Raw genomic sequence first — 25,070 nt, forward strand, 5'->3', positions numbered from 1 at the left:
AAGAAACTAGCACTGTCCTCATTTTACTTTGATTTTCAGTCTGCTCCTACAGTTTTAAAACCTCAGTTTTAAAATAAAATATGAGTCTTCTCTGCTGCTTTAAAAAAAAAATATCCAGTGAACAACCATTTCCAGACATAGAGTTAATTATTTAAGTAGTACATTTTACTAAGGCACCAAAATCCATAAATTCATGCATTTTCCTTTTCCTCCTGGTTCCTTAAAAGTGAGGACAACAGAAAAAAAGAATATTCTACATTATTTTTGTGTATTTCAAAAGCAAAAATTCCCTCTATAGTTAGCTACTTATTCAAAGGCCAAAAAACCAAGCTGAAAATCCACTGGTCAAGCAGGATTTACAGCAGGTCAAGACTGAAAAGGTGAATGAGACACATCCCATTTTGACATCCGACTCTTTCCTGAGCAACCTAGCAAAGAAAAGAGCTACTGCCTGCCAAGAATTTGGAAAATACAGGTTCTTTTTCTCCTAGTTTGTTATCAGAAATACATTAAGATTTAGAGGTCAAGCCGTACCTTGGTTCGTGAAACAGCACAGGCAAAGAGTGCTTGTTTTGAAGAGCCTTTATTTAGCTCCTTATATGTAAAGAAAAAAACCTTACATATTAAAAAAAAAACAAAACAAAAGGAAACAAAACAAACAAACAAAAAACCCCACAAACAAACAAACAATTTAACAACAAAAAACAAATCGAACCAACCAACAAACAAAAAACCCACCAAAAACTCCTGAACAAATGAAGAGCACAAAGAACTTACTTGGACTAAAATGAGAACAGGGCTGATGGTTCAGCAATCCTAGGATAAAGCTAACTAAGAAATAATTCCCAAAATTCAGTTTAAATTTCACAAAATTTAGAATGCGGGGTTTTTTTACAACCATGACCAGCCACATTCAGGTACAAGGTCCTTCACCACCCCGTTTTCAAGCCATCAATCCCACTACCAAGAGCAAATGTATGGCCCAGTTCTGCACCCATGTTCTCTTTTCCAGGCTTCCCCGTGCTCTTTCAAATCACCCTGCATTAGACCTTCCTGACATTCATGCAACCCCTCCAGCATTTGGCAGGCTGGCAGGCACACAGCAGCAGACAGGCATTGAGGAAACAATGCCATGGATGGAGGCCTAAGAGCACAGCCCAGCTCCCATTCTTCTGGCTCTGCAGGAAGAACAGCAGCACAGAACAGAACGAGCCTATTTTTAACAATAAAACAGCCAACAGGAGCACACACACAAAGGGAGACCCACAAAATAGAACAACGTCACTTTTATTAAATCATTCTTTGGAGGAGGAATAAAAGAAGAAAGCTTTAAACCAGTTCTTCTGACTTGCAAGGTCACAGTTTGGAGTCAAGCTATCAACTAATGAATCCTACCTGGAGTGTTTGTCCAAAGGACCCAGCACACAGTGCCTGTGCTTGCAAGGGAGTGACAGGCTGCAGGTAAAAGGAGGCATTTTTTATTTATAGACTGAGGGAAAGCAATCCCAGGCTGAGGTACTTGACCATTGGGTTATTGCCTGCATTTGCAGCATGGTTCCTGGCTGTCCCCACGTCTCTGAAGATCAGGTAACTGCAGTTAGCAAGAGGATGCATTACTGCCACCAAATGCTGGCACATGGTCACCAGCCAAGCCTGGGACACTTGAAATAAGTCATATACAGGTAGAAAGCTACAAGGGCTACATGGAGCTACATTTTATGGCATTTGCTAGCTTATCAACAGATCCTAAATGCACATATAACGTAATACTTTGCTCTTCTCCACATTCTAACTCACAAGCCTGCTTTTTCTGTGTTTTGAAAAGCAGCTGGCTCTTGATCCATGTTGGGAAGCTGGAACTGAAAGAGAAGGCTGGTGTTAAAACAGTTTGCATATTCCCAGTCCAAAGGAGAATTGCCATCTCCATCTGCATCTAAGAGCTGGAAATGCCATGGAGGTATGCACACATTTGAGTGAGTCACATTTGAGAGTCACAACTGTTTTCACATTCAAAGCAAAATCTTTTTGACATTTTGTCAAATGGTTCAGAGCTTTCTGCTGTTTACAGAAATCACTAAACAAATTCAGAAGACATGTAAGGAAAAATCGGCAAATCCATTTGAATTAAAGGAAGGGTAGTCACATTCTATACACCACAAAGAACAGGAATTATTGAAATTGTAGCAGATCAAATTATTTTATACCTTTTTAACGTGTTCTGGACAGGGTTTGGAAGGAACACCATATTACTGGAGACATCAACTTGACTGCCTATAACCCAGGACTTGGGAAACGCTAGAAAACTACTCAGTCCAAGCTGTGAGGTTTAGCAAGCTAAGCAAGCTACTTCCCATTTAGGAAAATCCTCTTTCACTTTTCATGAAAAGGGGACTACACATGCCAGGATTTTGTGTTCCAACATCTGCAATGGAGACCAGTGATTGCAAAAGGACCTAAGGTCTTATTTTTAGTTTTTTGGGCAGCTTAATGTTTAGGCCAAGTACAGAATGCCAGGTTAGCTGAACACCATGAACCAACTGGTTTATGGCAGCAACCTTCATATTTGCAGTGAGAGCAACCCAAAAAGACAAATACAGCCTTTTGCCCAAAGGACCAACATTCTTGCTAATGGAATTAATAGAATCTTGCAGTCTAGTAACCAAGTCCAGCACCACAAGAGTCAATTACAAACACACACAGAATTACAAACATTACAGAATTTCCTACATTCCAGTTATTTCACCAAATGTTGTGAACCTTCATCTTTCACAAGTGACAAATAAAATCAACTAAATTTAGGCAATAGCTGACCTCCATCCCTACACCTCAGACTTATTAGGGACCAAGCAGCAGCACTGCTTGTGTCAGGTACTATCATAATGTAAAGCTATTTACCTTCAACATCACCCACATAACAGCAATGCAATCTCTTGTCCTTCATCTGTCCTTCTACTATCCTCATACAGAACAGGGGGATTGGAAGGAATGATAAACACTCCAATAAATTTCAGCTTCTGGGCACAGGATCAGCTTTCACAAGTAACCCACTGAGCAGAGACCCCTTCAGCACAGTTTATTCTTCTCCTGGTTCTCAGCTGAATCACCACCATCTCAAAATGAACAGCAAAAAGACTACTGGCAAGCTGACAAAACTGGAATAACCCCCACCTACCCAATTCTGGGATACCATGTGAGTGCCAGTGACATTTCTGTAACAGACTGATGGATTAAGCATGCAGAGGTTAGAATCCTAAAAACTCTGCAGAACTGCTGGAGTCATGCCACACTTCTCTTGCTCTACAGTTACCACATTCTTAAATACAATATTGGCAATGAAATGTGGTGGGTACATGATTCTTTGGTCAAGGGTAAATCGCAAGACATTAATATTTCATGTTTCTCAAATCCTTAATATTAACCATATTTCTCAAACACTGGAAACACTGGTTCAGTATTTCCAGGACTTCACTTGCAGAAGTCCTGAAATACCCTGTCAAGTGGTTTTTTTTTTCTTCTTTCTAGTAGTATTACTTCTATAATTTCAAATTTTAGAAAACGCTAACAAGAATCCATCAGTAATAGTGCAATAAAGAATTAGTAGTCTGGTCATATATCTGCTGTTGCAATTAAAGTATCAAAAATAAAAATCAGATTTTAATAAAATAGCCCTAAAATCCTGAAAATCTTATCTTTATTTCAGTCAAGCAAAAATCACACCCATGTGTATTCAGCGAGGGATTAGTAAAATTAGCTCAGTTTTTCAAACATCAAGGATGCTGTTAAGGGGCAATTTGTAGCAATTTAAAGCCTAGAATACAACAAGGAATAAAAAATATGCAAGACAATTGAAGAAAAACTTCAAATAAGCTTTAAAAAAATTACACTTCGGAGTTTCCAGCACCAATATCATGATCCCAGAGTGCTGATGGTCTGAACATAGCCTAAATGTTTATGCAATTCCAGTTTAGAATTTAGAAATCACACTTCCTAATGCTTATAATTCTTAAATCATTCCTGCTATCTCTTGATATTTCATTGATTTTGCAGACAACCTGTAAAGTTATCAAGTACAGAAGTATTTTGCAGATAAGCTTCACTTCATGTTAGCAGCAGAATACAGAACATGAGACATCTCCCCTTGTTTTGCTGCTGGAGTAGTACCAGCAGCAGTCACGACGGCAGAAAAAAGCAGCACAACTCACAGCATTTTCTAATCCTCTTATAAGCTATATGTTTCTTTACATATCACTGAGATCCCCTGCCTTAGATAATTAAAAATTAAATTTCCCAAAAAATCTAACTTACTTCCTCTCACTGGAATATTTTTACCATTTTGTTCGCTAAACTGTTGAGTTTACATCACTTGGAAATGAAGTACCAGCATTAAGTATCACTGATTAAAACCCTTGAGCCAGTATACAGCAAGGGACTGCAATTATTTTGCAGGTGGAATAATGAACTTGAGATACTGAGGCACAGGATTTCCTTGGTTTTCTTAGTGCTTAGTTACAATGAAGTTCATGCTACTCATTGTGCATATTGTGAATTCCATATTTAAGTTATTTTTAACTTAGGCTACTTAACACAACACATTATCTCTGCTTTTTAGAGTTTTTCTTCTTCCTATACCTTTATTAACTCATAGAATCAGGAGCAAGTCAACACTATATTAAGGGATTTAGGATTTTTTACTTCTTTCGATGTTTGGGATTTTCGGTTGCTCAGACAGTTTTTGGTTTTTTATAATTGTTGGGTACCAGCAGCTCTCAATTGCAGATAGATTTTCAGCACATCTGATGATCAGGCAGGAGTGCCAACAACTCAGTAATAATAAATAGCTTTAGTCTCGCAGTCTCAAAATAGCATTTTGGAAGAAGCTGACTTTCCTTTTCAGGTTCACATCTGCATTGTGACTATAAATGCCACATTCCAGTATGCAGCATCAAAAACATCACTCTGCAAACACTCCAACAGCACCACTGCATTTGGCCACTTCAGAATATAAACCAGAGCCATAATACTGAATATGTTGTGAGACCTGAAACTCTCTTACTTCATAAACTGGGTAAAAAATGCCCTACTGTGCAATCTTCTACATCAACTACCCATGCTGACCTGAAAAAAATTTAGTTACTTCATTACATATACATGGTAGCCTTTCTGGTATGGTTTTGAGGGTTTCCCTTTCTTTTCCCCCCTCTTCTTGTCTCACTTTGAAATATGCTGTGCAATCCCCAGGCATTGAAACCGTAACAGAAAGATAGCAGGACATCTTCTATGTGCCAAGGATGCTCTCATTGCCATCTCTACAGGTCACTAAATGCATTCACAGTCATTCCTCTGCATTGACCCAATTTTTGCCATTTATAAGCTTTTGGGGAAATCTGCAGTTAAATGCTGTCCTGCAGAACAGGAATTTAGCCAGAGTCTACCACAGATCTCTGGAAGGATGCCAGGCAAGTCACCCAGTATCAACCTTTTGTATGAGCATTAGGCTCTGAGTGCCTGAAGTGGGCCAATATAGAAAACTCGTGCAACAAAATCCATCCTTTGAATGCTTATTTAGACCTTCCTGTGCTGTGGAATGACCACCTTAGGCTCTCAAAATTCTGCCCTTATGTTTTGCCAAAGATTTGCTTCAGCAGACCTTACTGAAAAATGAAGATAATGCCGCCCCCGCAATACCTTAATTATTTGCCTGAGCACTGTAGTTACAAGCATCTTGAAAAGCCACAGAAGAGAATAATATTTGTGCTTTTCTCTTCTGAGTAAGACTTGAACAGTACACCATAAACACAACCTGGCCTTTTGAGCACTGAAGCTAGCCCAACACATCAAACAGCTGCTCATTACAAAGCCATCCACCTCAAGATAAATCTTGCAGAAGATACACGGTCGTGCAATTAAAGACTCCATCATAATGCACTTATAAAGTGAAACACTATTTCTAATCACATGAAAAATCCACAACCCCTTTACTGGCCTCCAGGGAGGACATTTTTTAAAAAACTATGCAAATTAAAAGGAAAGGAATAATCGGAAGAGGCCAAACCAGAAATCTGGTTTCAATAAGTGCCAAAAATAGAGGTGCCAAACAACCGAAGATGACAATCTGTATCAAGTCCCAGAGAAATGTAATTCATCAAGATGAACAAAATCATAACCATCAGCAGCTGCAGCAGCCAACAGGTCACTACTGCCTAGACCTTTTCATACATCTATTTTTTGTTCCAGATACAGATATAGAAAGGAGCTTAACAACTGTAGCCATCTGATCACATCACCACACCTCTTTTCCACAACTAAGTAGTGCAGCGTGATACTCACTCAAAGGACAAACATCTATATCACACTACATTTATTATATGAGTCAAGGAAAAATACTGATGATCTCTTCCAGTAAAAGAAAATTATTTCTAGAATAGTTCTAGATTTCTTAGGAAAGCATGCCAACAGGCACCTTTACTACACATCAAACGAAAGTAACCATATCTGAACAATCCCTATTCAAGACTTTTCCTCAAAATATCACTCACTTCCTTCTCTTTCCTGGGAGGGAAGGGACCCCTGCCACATGGCCACAAATCTTTATGAATTAAAATAGGGTAAGAACAACCCAAAAATTTGATTTACTCCTTCCAGTATTTTTTAGTAATTCAAGACAGGTTGAGCACATCAAAGACTGCAGCACCCAGGATCACTGTGCCAGCAGCAAAACTTGTCCTTTTTCAGAGACTTTATTTCAATTACACCTGAAGTAAAAATATACTTTCTTACAGGCTGTCAATAAGCCACTCCAATGTTGTTGCAGTGTGTTGTAATAGCCTGTTTTAAACTTCCGGGTCCCTTCCCCAGGTGTGCCTACACCTCTCTCCCTTCTCCCTCGCCCCCTTGCTGATTGAATTCTGTCAATCAGGCTTAACATTCCAGCAAGGCGTCGTGTGGTTGGTCAAGTTCAAAGGATGCCCCTCAGGCCCAGGGGTCATTGGCCTGACTGGGTGTCATCCTCCCCTGAGACCCTGCCCCTCTCACCTGGTTGGTGCTCACCTGTACCTCCCCTCCCCCTGTCCCTGAGCTTAAAAAGGTAATGAGACCATGTGCTTGCTATTCTGCTGGAGCTGTTACCAAGATTCAGGCCTCTTGACCATGGAATAAAGATCTGGATATTTAACCCTCCACCAGAATCCATCTCCTTTCTCCTCACCGTCGCCTGAAGCCTTCCTTCCTGAGGTAAACGGAGTTCCTACCAAGCCTGGACTTGTTCAGTGCCCAGCTGCAACCACCAGCAAGCTAAAGGTATCTCTGGGGTGATACACCACAGCTGCCCATTTTGGCCCAGCAGCGAGGGTCAGACTGGCCCAGGCACAATCTACCTGGTAATATTGGGATTCATATTCCAATACAATGTATTGTGCAATTCATGAGTTTTTAATCAGTACACAGTCACATAAGAACTATGGATCTCAAGTCCCATTTTTACAAGTCATTATACCTGTCAATTTTTTAATTTTGGTTTGTTTTTTTTTAGTTGACCTTGAGTAAAGCTCCTACAAACAACAGAAACAACAGATACAGAGGAAAAACAGAAATGAGGTCAAAAGCTAGCACCTTACAAGGCCCAAGCCTACAATGGGAACCTTCATGCACTAGACCTCCATGTGATTTTTTCTACATAATAAACCAGGTGCAAGATGCAATGTGTGAAGCTTTTCAAGAGATTGTTTGAACATCCACAAAATAATATTTTTTGCAACACTATTCATCTTCCTAAAATTTAAGATTAAGAAAATTATAATGAAAGCCCTACAAAGGAGAGGACTCCTGTAACCAGCAAGGACACAGCCAAACATAATGAACCTACTGAAGATGCCCCATCCCTGGAAGTGCTCAAGGCCAGGCTGGATGGGGCTTTGAGCAACCTGGCCTAGTAGAAGGTGTCACTGTCCATACCAGAGGGGTGGGAAGCAGATGGTCTTTAATGACTCTTCCAACTCAAACTATTCTGAGACTCCTTTAATTACACAAAATCTGGTAAAGTACATCAAATACAAGAACTAAGCAGAAGTATTTTTACAACAGTCCTACTTTCATTTCTCTGCCATCTTTCACCCACAGCATAATTTTACTCCCTGTTAAACAGATGACAGTAGTTGTGTATCAAGGAACATCACTTTCAGATATGTGCTTGTAGCACTGATTCAAACTTCTATTAATGAAATATGAGGCATGCAAGATCAATACACTTGATTGATGCTGACTCTATTTTTTATATTAAAAAAAATCTAGGAAACACAAGAGCATTTTTACTCTTCCTCTCTCCATTTTCACCATGATTAAGACAATAGCCAGTTTGCATACCACTTTCACAGAACAAAAGATTTAAACCTTATCCCTCATTCCCTAACTAAACTAGTGTGAAATTAAGATTTAACAGCATTAAGTAAAATTAATTCACAGAAATTTGTGAAACCTTGCACAGGAGATTTTTGCATTCAGTTCCAGATTGGAACTGAATTTTGCATTCAGCTCCAGCAAATCAAGCTGTGAGACTCTGGGTGGGGATGTCACAGAAGTAATTAAGCCTCTCTCCTTGAAATAAGTTCAAGTCAGATATCAATAAAATATTTAGAATTCTGGGAACGTACTAACATAAAAATAACTCATTACCAGAAATGATTAATTCAAGAAGTTTTCCCTCTTAGGCAAAGTAAGATAAAGTCTTATGCCTTAGAACTCCAAACTTCCCTTCCCTCTCTATGAAAAATGTACATCTTCCAGTCTTACCTTCCAAGGAAAATAATGTCTACCTGGTGAACAGGCATGAAAAGTTTCATTGTTAATGCAGTGGTTTTTGCTGAGCTAGTCTGTGTCCTAACAGTTTGAAGTTCTATATAGTCTTTAAGTCTTTTTTTCATGCAAAATCTGCAGCTGCACATCAGACAGTATGGTTTCTTTCTCTTGCATATATGGGGACAGTTATAAAGCAATACCTTGACCTTTTTCCTTTTACTATTCCTACATTTTAGTGCAATCTCCATTTTGGAGAGTGAAATTCATCTCTGTGATTTAAATACCTCAAAGTTATACAACTAGAATATGACAGAGTTTGTAATGTAGAGTTTCTAAAAAGCTAGTTTATTTTTTTCCTTTATCTATAAGCACTTATTTAATATCAGTTAAACTTGTTGTGCTACCGGAGTAGATCTAGAACTTTTCATTGACATTCTTTGGAGAGGAGAAAGAGCAGGAAAACATATGCAATACATATGCAGCTTTTGTATTTTATTCCTATTTGCAAATTCAAAGTATCCTATTCTATTTCAGCTTCTTCAGTGCTTGAGTTTCAGGAGGAAAAAAGGTGGGTTATGTTTGGGTTTTTTTTAGATTAAGTTCTAAATATTTCATGAACACCAAATGGTTTGGTTACATGAACTCCCTTATACTTAGAATGTAATTAACAAGGGAAAGGAACAAAACAATCTACGATAAGAAACTGTGATATGTTTCTACACATGTAGGAGAAATTCACTGGACACATTCTAAAACATTTCTAGATTACTTTCTGTATTTCTACACAATCAACACTGAATTCTTGCCAAAAAAATGTTCTTCCTTCAGAAAGTTCCTGCTATCACCTCTTCCCACTATTTATGATTCTTTAACTGTATCTGCTGAACATACAGTTCACATTCCCATGTACATTTAAAGACACAGTAGTCACAGAACACACATTCATAAATATCTTCCCAACAAATAAATTTTAAGATTGAAAACTATATTGAATCATATAAAATCTAGCATGAAGTTTTAAACATTTTAACTGAGCAATAAGGTTCTATACATTTTTATAGAACTTACAGAACCCTTTTGTCATGCAAAACCTAAATTTTTAATTCCTGACACCTGAGGCCTTGTTAAATAATGTTTGCTCTTCTGCCTATGAATGCATTTTTCCCAAACAATAAACACAGGCAGCCTATGGGATTAAAGCATGACAAAGGTGTAGCTGACTCATGGGATCAATTAGAAAGCATCAGTACTTATGCCTTTTGTTCATTCCATGTTTTACTAACAGTTTCTGCATTTCAGCATAAGTGTATCACAGATGTTCAACGCCATGCTACAAGGCAAAACTACACTAGTGCCACACACTAGACAGAATAAATCTATTCTTATCATCACCTACAATTATATCACTTGTTATACAGCTTACATATTGCTTTAAAGTTTTAACAAATGCATAATGATTTTAACTGAGTGCTCAAAGCTTCCTGCCCAACCACAGCATGTCAGCATTTTTTCAGTAAATTTTTAACATTCAAAAAGAACCTAGAGAGTTGCCTTTTTTAAGCTAAAAGCAATTTCAAATACAGCCACCGACATTAATGCCACCTCAGGTGCAGCTTTCCCTCCAAACCCGCTATGAAATCTACAGGCAGGAAAGGCAGCGAGAGCAGGACGACAAGCAGCTTCAATCTCCATGCAGTTTGCCCGTGACAGGTCATTGATAGAACAAACAGAATTTGCAATACTTACTGAGTGTTTCTCCTGCTGGCCCATAACTCCATGGTTAGCTGGGATTGCAAGTGGTTTCATAATGAAGAAACATAAGCTGAACTGAATTTACACATCATGTACCAATTTCTTATGGATGGCAAGTCACCCTCTACAGCATTAAATTAAAAAGAGGCGGAGGGGGTGAAAGCAGGCTGGAGCTGAAAGTGTCACTAGTGGTAAGCTCAAAACCCCCCTCGCACTTGTAGTGCGGAGCAGCAATCCCAACGACGCCGTTCGTCTCCATTTTTGCCACACTCCAAGTCGAAGCGTGTCAGGACGCACAGAGCCTGATGAAACCCTACATATCCAGCATCCATTCAAGGGAACAAAACCATTCCCTGAGCCTGAGGAATGGGAAAGGGAGGAGGGGGGAAAAAAAAGGACGGAAAAAAAAAAAAAAAAAAGCTAAAATGGCTGACTGCACAGAGACTCCCTCAAAAAGGCTTAATAGAGTATTATATTGGTCAGGGTGCAGGAACCAGCCTCCAGCACTCAGCCAAGCATTGTTAATACTCCTGTTTCATTTGCAATCACACAGTCACAAATGCAGCCTCCCCCTCCCGCCACCACCAGCCTGCACTCCCCCAAAACCAGGGCAGCAGCAGCAGCGCACACGAAGAGGGACCTCCTCCCCTGGCTGCTAATGATGCTGACAGAGTAGTGACCAGTGATCTCTGTTCCACTCAGCTAACCAAGTTTGCACAATTAATCTCAGCAGCGTGACATTGATGGGCATTTAATTTTATGATGCCTGTTCCTCACAATCGAGACAAGCACTTCTACCGCCCAAAGAGTCAGCAACAAAAATACAACAGTTACACACACAAAAACCCAGAGAATGATGAGTCTGAATGCAATACGCCAATATAATTACGTTATTGTGCTTACTTTGGAAGACCATGGCTGCAGGCAGTTGGCATAGCAACGCACAAGGAAAGCCATTTCCTGGGTAGAAAGAATGCTTCCTTTTCTAAATAAAAAATTCCTCTTAGGATACAAACGGCATTGCTGCTTCCTGCAGAAAGCAAAGACACTGAAGTCTGTCTCTTAACCTGCACACAGGCACACACTCAATGCAGTTCGAGTGATGTAAGTGGATTTCTCTCGCTCTCTCCTCTCCCTCCCTCTCCCTTTATCCACCGAAATATTCCAGTCAAATGGAAGACACATTCCTAGAGGCTCGCCCCCTCTGATACTTAACTGTTTCACTCATTAAGGTAGAGATGGACAATGCAGATAAAACAGCAAGCTCCTGCCTGTGTCTCGTATCAGCCTCGGAAGATCAAGGCATCCCCAGAGGGGAGGGATCCGTTCGCTGCTGGCTCCTAAGAATATCCCTGAAGTCAGGGTGGGAATGAGGAGCCACGTTTACCTCGCCAAATCCTGAACTGAACACGACTTTTCAAGAAGATAATGCTAAGGCAGAGACATCACCTCCCTTCCCCACCCCACCCCTCCACCCAAAAGAGAGCTGCTGCAGAGCTGTAAACATTTTCATCACGTATTTACAAACAGTGCACTTGATGAGCTCGCTCAGATTTTCAGCAGCTTCGCCCTTTCACAGGCCAGAGACATCCACCCACAGGGTGTGGGAGGTACATGTCCAGGCACCTTTAACATACCATTTCAAGCCTTTCTGAATGGAGCTGCTGCTTCTCCTTGCACACTGAACACACAAATTCTACTAAAAACACACAGGGATGAGATTGACATAAATATGGCATTTATAATTCTCCCCTCAGAATGTAATCGTATCTTAAACTCAGAAATGTCCCCAGTCACTCCCCCATTTACATGGCACCCCTTCTCATGGTGTATTGGTAAAATCATGCTGCAGAGGAGCTGAAATGCAACAGGGATGTGCTCAAGCAATAAATTGTCAGCCCCACACAATGCACCTCTGAAGTGCCACAGGTTTGTAACACTTGACACAGGAGTGACCAAGCCAGGCACTTGACCCACTTCCATTAGGCTTCAACTTTATACAGTTCTCTGTAACATCTTTACAACGCATTCTTTAAAATCAGAGACCATCTGGCTTTACAATAACTTCAAAGTATTTTTTTCCCCAACAAGGACAATAGAAAAAAAGACTGAACAGTTGTTACAGAGGCAAAATACACAGGAAAAAAACTGGATACTACAGAATGCTATGTCATACAATCTGCAGCTGCCTTCCCCCAAATTAACATGTACACTGATAATGAGCTTAGTTTGCTACACACTGATTTCATTCACTTCTGGCAATGATTGCTAGCAAATGAGGCTATAAAAATTAGTGGAAATGAATTCTAGTAATGGTGGAGAAGATCCTGAAATAATCCAGTCTATTTTTGCAAAATTCTTCAATGGACACAGTTTCATATGCAGCATTTTTTAAACTGAATGTATTTACATTTATGTGACTTTAATGACATTTTGCCCTTGGTCTTCAATATATTCTAAAAGAAAAGTTATTCTTTAAATTATTCAATTACAACAATTAGTTTAGAATTTTGAAAGTCTTTGTCATGTGCCAGTGCAACTAACAGATGATTTTAGAACATTAAATTATGCTTAAGCCTTGTAAAACAGTTTAATGCTGAGCACAATCAATTTTCTGATGAAGTGCTGATTAGAAGTAGCAGAAGTTATGAATTCTAGGAAGCTAAGGCAAACCCTCTCTAGTACAAAATTTAAAAATACTACTTGTTGACAAAGTAATTGAAATCCTCTTCAGTCTGATTGGGTGGCCTTGTGGTTAACACCATGAGCAGAATATGAGTATTTTATGCTCATGTTAAGAAGAAAATGAAGCTCTGCCAAAACAGAAATATCTCCCCAGAGCAGGAAGGCAGCACACCACTTTCTGAACTCCATCACACACACAACTGTCAACATGCACCCTCTCTGCATCACTTGATATTTCCAGCTAAAATCCAGCATAGGTTTCTGTGCCATAAGCCTTCATGAGTAACATGGAAACATGATTAAACCCATCAAAATAGTAGTAAAACACAAAACTTTCATATAACATTGCCATGAAAAACTTTCTTATTACTTATGCTGGTCACCACTATCTACCTCTACTCATCTGTTAGTAAATAAATCCAGTAGTTTGTCCATGACAGCAAAAATTGTTAACCTAAGAAGTTTAATGGATGTTTACATGCATCAGACTGACAAAAACTTTGTGGTTTCCAAAACAGAAAAATAAGCCTCAAAATGTGAGAAGTGACATTTATGAAATTAGGTGAAGACAACACCACTCACAGGCAATTTGTGAGTCAAAACATCTTTAAGAATAAATGGTTGATTCCATTTCCCTACTCCTTCCTCCTCAACTGTCACCATTTCCAGGTATGGTGTGAGTGAACATACTGTCCATTTTCAGTACAGAAAATACTCTCATATAATTTATTTTCAAAAAAAAAAATAAAGTAGAAGTCCAGTGCATTGTTATAGTTTACAGTGAAAAATGATTGGAATTTAAATCAGTGTAAAACACAAGAACAATATACTGGGGAAAGTTTCTATCATAAACAAGTATAAATACATCACAGAAAACCAACCTGCAACTTTCTGTTCATGGGTTTTTCAAAACCCATGTAAGAACTCCTTGCTGAGACTTAAAAGTTGCGGGGGGAAGGCAAGACAGTTTTGCAAATGTTTTTAGGCTATTAAAATGAAATTTTAATATACCTGACATGTAATAATTGCACATGATGAGCTATCCCTGACTGCATTCAAAATACTGTATTTATTTTTTAAAAATCTAGTGTCCCTTTATGAGTCACAGAAAAGAACATTAAAAAGCCATTTCAAAAGCAACTACAAATGTATGGACATCCTAGGAATACCCCATAGGATTAGGGATTCACAAGCAAAACTGAATTCTAGGTAGAAATTGGTAAAGATCTCAGCAGCGTGTATCATCTGACTGCAATGTCTCTCAACTATTTTACATTCTAGAACATCATCTCACATGGATATCATTCTCCTAAGCAGTGCCAACAATGCCTGGAGTATTAAACCTTTTTAGGTAAATGACAAATGCTGCAACAACAGATTACCTCAATTCCTCAATTTCAAGCATTTACCTGAGCTCACAACTATTTACAGAAGTACTTAAATTTTTATACAGATTACATACACAGAGACAATTCTTTTCCTGAAGTACCTCAAAATCAGAAATTATCAGCACATTTTCCCCTTCCTTTTAAACACAATGCACAGTATCATTTCCTTCATGGCCAAATACCTAGTCAAAAACCAACAGAACACTCTAAGGTCACCGAATTTACTGCCACTGCATGACTCCAGTAGCTAGAAAAAACATTCACAGTGAAGGGACAATTACACAGATATCACACAGCTGTGTAGGTGGAATAACAGACAGCTAAATTGAAGAGTGCAAAAATGGAGTACATCATTTTAGGGGAAATAAGGCAGACCTATCTTCTTTTTCTACCATCCTCCTCACTTGGAAGAAGTTTAAAACTTAAATTTAAGCTCAGGGCTATTGGACACAAAACTGCTAAAGCTCCCAGGAGCATGCTTCTGAATTTTATAATGCTGGTGTTCTCCGCCTCCCACTAACCTTACCAGAGAGATTACTACGTAACAATCTGTTGCTCCCATCAGATTTTAAAACACCAACTGAAACCACTAAAACCCAGAACAATAATTCACTCAAAATGCTATGATACACTTATATGTCCCATAAAATACATAAATCTTATTCTAAAGTATTCAGACAAATTTACTGCCAGCAATGTAAATCTCTGGCTGTATGACCTGACTTCATGCAAGTGAGCTCCTATTTATCAGCATAAAGCAGACATGGGATTGTCTAGGCATACCTACCCCATAAGTATTTTCTCAAGAACTTTGAGAACTTTAAATAAAATTGTTGGATAAAAGAAAATTACCAAATATGTTCTCCAAGGTACTAAAATAACACACAGATAAAGTAACAGTATGTTATTTTATTTTAATTCCTAAGGCTGTGGCACTGCCATCACTGCAACAATGTCCACTGCACAACTGGTGACACCAAAGCAAGACTTACAATGCACTGGTGCGTGCTGTTTTGATAACTTATTTACTAATGTTACAGACCATTTGAACAAATGCCCTTCTGTTGAACTGCTGCTGCAGATGAATCCATAATCCAGATCTTTAAAATAATGAAAAGCCCAGAGCAGTCAGGCTGGTGCCTCAGCTGGGTGGATGTGCCAATCTTCCCTCTGACAGCAGACTCATTTGTCACCTTCTGTGCACAGCACAGCGTTTATTTGCATGCTGTCCATCTTAAAATGGGAGCAACTTATAGTATTCATCTAAAATACTTGCCATTGAATCCTCTTATGTTTGACAACTGTGTTAGAACAGATACGAGGAAAACCTACGGATGGTCACTCATCCAAAATGCGACAACATGTCCTATTTCCAGAATATCTGTCAAAATCATATAGTACATACATATATATTATATGCATGTTTGTGAAGCCACTTCATGTCATGTTTAACTGATTTACCTGTGATTTTTACACAAAACAAAGCACTCACTCTTACACAAGCATGAAGTTGAATGCATGGCTTTAAAACTATACATTATCATTATTAAAAGTTAAAAATCAGGCATAAAATTTGCAGTATAATGACTTCAGTTGGCAGAATGGTCACAGATTAGTTTCATTTCTTTAACTGTTTCAGTACTTCAGAAGTGGAAAGAATGTATTATGTCAGGATAGATGGAAGTTTTTCCCAATGTTTACAAAATTTTCTCACGTTGGTGTAATGACTACATTTAACAATGGCATATTAATTACGTCAGAGAAGGTGAGAATGTGTTTTCTGTTCTTTAACTGGGGAGAAAAGCATCAAAGCAAAACAGCAGACACACTTTTAAGGTCAAGAATCATGATGCCAAGCATACAGGAGAAGCAAGTTGTCTTTACCAGATCTAAACAGCACTTTTGACATCCATACCTGCTGGGGACAAGGCTCACTACGGAGATACAAATCAGTCCACTGTCTTGGAGGAAAAACAAACTAACAAAATATCCACAAAAACTCTCACATATCATCATGTCCATACCAATTTCACAGCAGGAATCCAGGGACACAAGTCCTTCACTTATGTGAGGCAACCCTAAAATTTCACATTCTTTGTTGTAGAACAATGTAGAAAAACTTTTCTTAAAGAAGGTGGATACTGCATAACTCATCCATGTGTATCCTACTGCTTCACTGTTAAAATGTAAAAATAAAACTCAGATATTTTTCTGAGGCCAATCAACTGTCCACATTCTATATTGTTACGGTCATTAGTAGTTCCATTGAAACCTGTTACCTGAAATACACTGACCTATTTGCATTGCAAGGATGATTGTGGTGGCACAGAACTGAATGTATCTGAGACCAACCAAGGCAGGGGAACAATTATTTAATGTCTCAATATGAAATATTAATGGATTAAAAACAAACAAACCCCAGAATTTTCAGTCTCCTGTAAATGCTAGCTGGTATTCTGTCATTTCTTGTTGTTTATTTATTCATTGGATGACTTCAGCAGTAGTGAAGGGGCAGTAGTTTTGTTCTAAGCTTATACAAAATGCTTTTCTGAGAGCAACAAGGCTGGTGAGGGGCTTGGAACACAAGCCCCATGAGGAACAACTGAGGGAGCTGGGCTTGTTTGGCCTGGAGAAAAGGAGACTCAGGGGTGACCTTATCACTCTCTACAGCTCCCAGAAAGGTGGGTGCAGTCTCTGTAGGTGGGGGTCGGTCTCTTTCTCCAGGCAGCAACTGACAGAACAAGAGGACACAGTCTCAAGCTAGGCCAAGGGAAATATAGGTTGGATATTAGGAAAAAGATTTTACAGAAAGGGTGAAAAAGTACTGGAATTGTCTGCCTGAGGAGGTGGTGGAGTTGCCATACCTGGATGTGTTTAAAAAAAAAATGGATGTGGCACTCAGTGCCATGGTTTAGTTGAGGTGTTAATGCATGGGCTGGACTTGATGATCTTGAAGGTCTCTTCCAACCTAGTAATTCTGTGATTCTGTGTGTGTGTGATTCTAACAGTTTCTTACTTAGAAGTTTTAAGGGAGAATCTGAAATTCTGTTCAAGGTGCAGATGTAGATGGGACCAGCAGAAAGCCACCAGACTGCCTGTTCATCTTTTTTAATATGTATGGACTTGGACATCTCCCAGAGTAGCTTACTACTTATCTCTGGTGGTTTGAGGAAGTTTAACTTTGAAAGAGCTGGTTGCTGTTAGAGAGAATTTTCCCTCACTTCAGCTGTCTGTTGGGAGGAAATAACTGGATTTTGTCTCCAGCCATAGCCTCATGCCAGGAGACTCTCTGAAGAGCCTACTCCAGGGGTTCCCAATTAAAATCAACACTGAAGAGTTTACTAGTGTAAGATCATTTTCTTTGGGGAGAACTCCCGCCTTGTGCCCTTGCATATCCTCTCTTGTGTAATGCACCATGCACTAACACATCTTGAGAGCTTTGTGCCCTGCCTCTAGCAACTGAACAGAAATAATTTATACAGATCTCTTTATCAGCAACAAACGCAGGCAATTTCACATGTCCTTTACTTTAAAAATAATTATCAAGCAAAATGAGCTAAATTGGTTTGATATAGGAAAGAAGTCAAACCATAACACCATATCCTTCAAATAAAGAAAACTTAATATAAAAGTCTAAGAAATGCCCTTTCCTCTTCCCTAATCAAATAAATCAGGAAGCCAACTACCATCACTTGATGGATGTCCCATTTTGCAAATGTAACACTATATTTTTTCCCTTGTAATTGCAAGATCAGCTACCTAGATACAGAAGTGTTAAATAAAAATAGGTAGAAGTGCAGCTGCCAGACTGAGTCTCCCTTGTAATTTGGTTCTACACTGTTTTGTATTCCAAGACTGGTGTCAGAATTCTTACTTTTAAAGTGGTCTTTTGTGCACCACAGATCATTCTAAAACTTGAAAACCAGTTAGTTGCAGGCCTTTCATTGACCAACTAGTGTTCAAGAGTAATACATGATTTAGAAATAAAAGGAAGGAAAAGTAAAATATTTTACATTGTAAGACATGCATACACACTTGCATATAAAATAATGAAAAAGTGTGAGAACAACATGTGTAGGTTTTCTGCCAGGCTCAACAACAATACACATAACACCTGCCAGCTGTTCCAGCTGCATGTTAAAACTTTACTGTCTGAAAATTCAAATATAATTAACACAAACCACTCAAACATAAAGCCCAGCTCCCAACACCCATCACACATACAACAGAACACTAACACTTTAACTAGACCTTACATTCAAAATAAGGGTTTCTAAAAGGGAAAAATATTAAAAATTTTTCCATCAGAAAAGTGCAAATACAAGGCATTTAAAAAGTGCATAAAAAGTATATCTACACAATAGGGTGGTGAAGGACAGGGAAAGAATTCACAGACAAACCTTGTGGTAAATTCAAGGTAACTACCTTGCTTTACTTAGGACTTGTTAGCTCTCCCGAAATGAACTGCTACTGAATGAAGGATGGATAATGGCATTTGCACTCAGCAGGATCTAGCCTGGACCCTGTAATACACACATCTACCCAATAAAGTTGAAAATGGTTTACTCACCACACATTAGACACACTCCAGCACCCCAATGTCCTTTTTGTAGTGAGAGACCCAAACTGAACAGAGGATTCCAGGAGGGGCCTCACCAGTTCTGAGTACTGGTGACAATCACTGCTGATCCAGGCAAAAATGCCATTTGCCTTCTTGGAACCCGGATCGCTACTTTTTCCCCATGTTTCAATTCTATAGTTGCTTAAAATGTTTTAACTACTAAATTTGTTAATTTTTTTTAGAGCTTTGAAATTCACTCAGCAAAATGATAATTTGAAACTAGTCAAGTCAAATACAAGGCTTTATTAAAAGTACTCAGAAATACCCAATAATACTAATAATTTTATCTTTAAGTCACTATGGCAAGCTCAGGTCACATAACAGTGGCTCAGATGCTTGAGGAAAAAAAATGAACTGAGAGCTTCTTTCCATCCTTTAGTGGGAAAATAACTGCACTACTACAATCACTCATGATACTGGTCTGTACAGAAATGCCAGCATTGAAAGGATCTGTAATGGCATTCTACAAATACAATAGGACAGATCCCATTTCCCCATATGTACTTTATAGACAAACAGTGTTTCTGACTGAACAACCCCATTCTAATGAGGATATCCTTTTACACATGTATATATTTGCTTCTTTAATTTTCCTCAACTCTAATCACAGAATCTGCTGAGTTGGAAGGGACTCAACAAGGATCATAGAATCCAATTGCTAGAAATAAAATATTTGTATATAGTTACATTGTGCACTGATCAATTTAGAAAAGAGTAATGAAAAATCCATTTTTCTGCTGCATGAACAATTTTATGCTTTGATGACATACCTCACATTTAATTTTACACCCTACATGTCAGAAAAACAATCTTTTAACAGTATTAAAGAGCACATCACAAGTCAGGATCAGCAATAAAATCGTGCTACTCTAGAAAATCTAGGCTGTCATTAACCAAAGTTTTACATATGTGTGGTCATTGTCAACTCTGCAAGCTGTAGACAGGACCCAGTGCATTAATATGTCACAAAAAAACCCTCAGAAATATTACTGACACTTCAGTTGCAGAAAATACTGCGTGGCTTCAATGTTTCTCTCAGTTTCCACTTCTCATCACAATTACAAATCCAGTTATGACATCAATGTGAGCCCTTCCAAAGGGAATGGAAGAATAGCAAATCCCAATGGATATGAGAGTTCTGCAGTAAGGATGATGTAATTTATAAAAATAGACAACCTCTGACAGAAGCTGCAAGTTGAGTAAATAACACTGCATGTCATTAATTTTGCATTAGCTTGCCAGTAGTAATTACTAAAAGGATGATGAACTAACAATTTTGCTTAACTTTGGGTGCTACACAAAATAAAATGATAGCATTGCTCATATATTAATAATAATACAAAACTTAACACATAAATTGAAACAGTAGCAATCTCTTACAACAGCAGTGAAGAAGAAAGGAAGCTGTGAGGCTAAAAAGGTGGTGTTTTGCCAGAACACAGGGATGGGAGTTCCTTATTGTCATTATAACATTACCAGTGGATGCTCCCATGAAGAAACATCCAACTTCCATAAAAAACATGGTTACCATGAGCTGGCCAAATCATCTCAAGCATTTCACATTTCAGGTAAAACTATCCCACCATTTTTGTAGTGTCTCACTTCAAAATGCACCTAACATGTATAACACAGTCACACTGTTCAGGAATTAATGCTACTGGATGTGTTCAATTATAGACTATGTCTATCTATTTAGTATTTTGTTTTACTTCCCATTATGATGTGCACACCAAGCTCAATTGCAATCATGAGCAGACCATCACCATCACGGAATAACAGAAGCAGTTGCTCATGAAATTACACACTAGATTTTGTAGATGAAGAAAAGTGACTTAACAAATATCCTTCCTGGTAAAAGGACACTTGCACTTGGCAGCATTCAGAACTAGCCCTTTTATTAATGGAACAATCAATACAGTGTATTTTACTTTCAACGTGAACACTAGAAATGCTAAATGAATTATTTTATACTGTTTTGTTATTAATAGAGACAAGTTTGTATGGGCAAACAAGCATGCATTATCTATGCTAGCACATTTAAAACTGCAGAGCACGCTACTTCTCATGAGCAATACTCTGCAAATTTAGGTGTGTACCCAATTATGCTTTTCTGCTGACATTACTTAAATTAATTTGTGTCATAACCAGGAACAGAGTGAGTTCAGTTCAACTTCTATTTAAAAATAAAGGCTATCTTCTTGCTTTCATTTTGCCTAAGCCACAGAGGAGAACCTTCTCAGTTTCCTTCCTCTTCACATTTTTCCTCTGTCTGGAGAAAATCAGCTACCAGCAAGTTCCAAAATCTAATCCATTTACATAGGTCCAGGTACCATAACTCATACAAGCCTCTAAAGCCAAAACCTTTGAACATCCTGCACTACAAACATTTCTGATAACCAAGTCTATTTGTACCCACTTGTTTCTCTTAGCACTGTTTTCCTTTGTAAGTATACTTGCAACACTTCTAAGGTCAAAGATGCTTAAAAAATTATTTTGCCCTCCAACCTCTCCAGATCCTTTGCACCTCTTCACAAAGTCAGGCTTTCATTGTGTCTATAACACTTTCTTGCCCACTGTCACATCAAACAGTTTTCTTAGACGTGGCTCTTTCTCCCTAAAAGCAAGCTTTTCTTATTGTTAATGTCAATACTCATGACCAGATCTGCTGTTTGTACTTTGTTTTAGTAAGTGATCTTGTATTAGAATGGAAGTTCTACATATTTCTAAAAATCATCAGAAGCATTAAAAGGTGCAGCTATTTACAGGCTTGAAAGATTGACAGTGTTCCTTTAAACAGATTTCTTGTAGACTGGGTATCTGGCAACCACTTCTACTGACTCAAACGAATTTAAAACAAGTGAAATTCCACAAGATAACTAAGTATGCCGTGACACTGGAATCAACTGACTACATAAAATACAATGCACTAACATGAATACAGTTTTTCAAGCTACTGCAAAGTCCACACTGTTGAAAAGCAAGCACATGTGAGGTATTTCATGATCACATGTGTGGTCCATGGGAAGACATGCAGCAACATGTATTTTACAACATAAGCAAACATGCAGAGAAGCAATGCTATTTTGCTGGTTTTTAAGATTAAACCTCATCCCAAGTTGTACTGGACTTCTCCAACAAAGTGCAAAAAATTGAATCAACTTCTTGAAATTGTCATCTATGTTAACAATCAGAAAACACTGCTTGTCATCTTATAAACTTCCATATCACTTCAGTAGCCACACACTGAATAAAGGAAAACCAGGGTTTTGCATCTAATTCAGGCAGGAAATTTTTTTTTAATCTTTCCTAAATGTAGCAATATGAAATACAACAGTTTTATAATATCATTTTGCAGACAAAAGAAAGGTAAAGGCAAATTAGTTTCATAAAACAATCTGAACATAAATTTTCAATTCAGGTATTTTAGATTCTTGGCAGACAATGGGAATCCAAACCTTTTCAGAAAAAAAGGCTACTTTGCCAATGCTTTACACTATTAGTTTTAAATGAACATAGGAGCAGGAAGAAAATTTTCTACAATTTGCTGCTAAATGAGTAGGCTCCTATCCTTTTCTAAAAACACACACACACACACACAAGAAAAGCTTGAAAAAACTCTCATGCTTATTTTTTCAGGGAGTCATGGCTGCAGATCAGATTTGACTCAGCAACATTAGACATGGTAAAATTTCCAGCCCTCCTCTCATTCACATTTTCAGTCAACTCCTTCAAATAAAATCCAGAAGGAATACTTGTCTGCCCTAAACACATCTGACAGTGCTCCACAGCAGTGTGTGAGGATGAAATTGTTACATGCCTGTAACTGGGGTGGAAGCCCGGGTTATCGATGGCTCTGTGCCCACCACTCTTTTCTTTCCAGCACCGGATAAAGGGATTGTCACCCCCCGTGAATCTCAAGCTGAATGGGATAAAGAAGGCTACTAAAGGCAGAGAGCCCTTTTGCAGTGATTTCAGCAGCTGGCTGACAATGCACTAGCAGCAAATTTCATAAGCCTGTTAACTAATTCAAATCTAGAGAGATGCACACAGAGTAAAACACCTCACACCATCTCTCTGTCCGGGGCTATCCGCGGGTGCTTCAGTATTATTCTTACAGGCCTACCTGCATCTCTTTAAATACACCCCAGTAAGATTTGATACTTTGCCTTTAGCAAAGTAAAGACTACAGTAAAGACTAGTAAAAGCCCACATCTCAGTTTACATACCAAGTCTAGAGAGATACACACTATCACAAACCAGGGAGTTACAAATCACTGCTTGTAATCTCTATGTCACTAAAGAACAGCACCTTATTTTGGACAAAGTGATTTTTCCTTTATGAGCTTGTGTCAATTTATGCCAAATATTCCATACATTATATACAGAATTGCCAGCTCAGCAACACTCAGACCGAACATGACTTACTCTTCACAGATGCATTGAAGCCACCACAAAGTTTACTGGCAGTAAGATATTACAAGAAAGTCTTTATTAAAATCATTCCACAGGTGATTATTCACTTTCAAGTATATTTAAAAAACCCAAAACAACAAACAACAGTCTAAAGCAGAAGTAAAGCCATGTAGGTTCTCAGGAGAATGGGTTCACACTTGTTTCAGTCAAATCACTCTAAACAAAGGCTTTGCGCTGAAAATATGATGTAGCCTTAAGTATACGTACACACAGAATGAAAATCTACATTCGGGAGTAAAAATCATATTTCTGCTATTAAGTAAGGAGGCATTAACACTAACCTAGTTAAAGATGTTTCTGACACGTGAGAAGCACAAGCAAACATTTTCTAGATTCATTTGAGAACAGCTCAAACTTATCAGCTTTAATTTTTCCTTTGCAAAAAGGAACTAATCAACTTTACCAAACTATAGAGGTGGTAAAAAAAGGATGTAATTTTATCTGTGTGGTAAATCACATTCATTTTATTCCCATTTGCAATGAAGTTTCTAATTTCCTTACCCTAGAAACCACCAACACTTGTTTTAAAAGTAATATGCCTCAGTACTGATACTCAACATTAGATTTCATGTCAAATAACCTTTCAAACATTAGGGTAAGTTATAAAATACTACAGAGTCTTTCAAATTCCTACCATAATTTGAGAAGTACATTATCACCCTTAAACATAGTGTTTTAGTAACCATAGGTAACTCAGAATCATGCCACTGAAAAACTGGGGAGCACTGATCTGAAGGTAAGGAACTGGGTTCCTAAAAGAAATGTACTATACACTTTGAAGGAAGAGAACAATTCAGCCCAGAAATCACTTGTCTATGATACTGGAAATATATTGAAATTTGAACTCTCTAAGTGTTTTAGATAAATTATTTTAACAATGTGACACAGAAGGAACTTTTAAAATAAACACATTTCCTGATCAAAAAATAGCAGGAAAATTGACAAAAGCAATGTTTGAAGAAAGGGAGAATTTAAAAAAAATTAAGTAGTTTCAATTTGTTTTCAGCTCTATCACAAGAGATTTCTTAAGCATAAAAGTGGGGACATTTGACAATTTAATAATACGCATTCTTAACAAACATTGTATCTGATGGATGCTCAGAATTTATTTTGGCATTGACAGGCACAACTGCAAATGCCCCTTAAGTTTAAAAGACGCCACTCAGATCTTCAGCTCACTTTGAGAGCATTTGAGGATATCTGATATCAGGAAAAACATACATATTCTGTTTGGTTTGGTACCATTCCAAGATACTTGACTTATTTGGGCACCTTCTTCTCCCTAGTTTGGCAAACCTGTGTTTCAGATAATGGCCATTCAGACATACTTTGCCTAGAAAATCCAGCCTCTTTATACTGAG

At 38.2% G+C, this 25,070-nt stretch overlaps 1 protein-coding gene across 8 annotated transcripts in view; it reads right to left on the reverse strand.

Moving 5' to 3' along the window:
• Positions 1-25,070, reverse strand: part of RAPGEF2 (Rap guanine nucleotide exchange factor 2) — a 184,833-nt gene that overhangs the window by 59,713 nt on the left and 100,050 nt on the right. The window contains exon 1 of one of the 8 annotated variants that reach the window (XM_058025313.1): positions 10,537-11,007. The exons of the other annotated variants lie outside the window; for them this stretch is intronic. Coding sequence (XP_057881296.1) covers positions 10,537-10,596 — 60 coding nt within the window. The 5' untranslated portion in view covers positions 10,597-11,007. Of the gene's footprint in view, positions 1-10,536; positions 11,008-25,070 lie in introns of those variants that run through there. 8 annotated transcript variants of the gene reach the window in all.

The sequence above is a fragment of the Melospiza georgiana genome, chromosome 5, assembly GCF_028018845.1.
Source record: "Melospiza georgiana isolate bMelGeo1 chromosome 5, bMelGeo1.pri, whole genome shotgun sequence".
Lineage (NCBI taxonomy): Eukaryota > Metazoa > Chordata > Aves > Passeriformes > Passerellidae > Melospiza > Melospiza georgiana.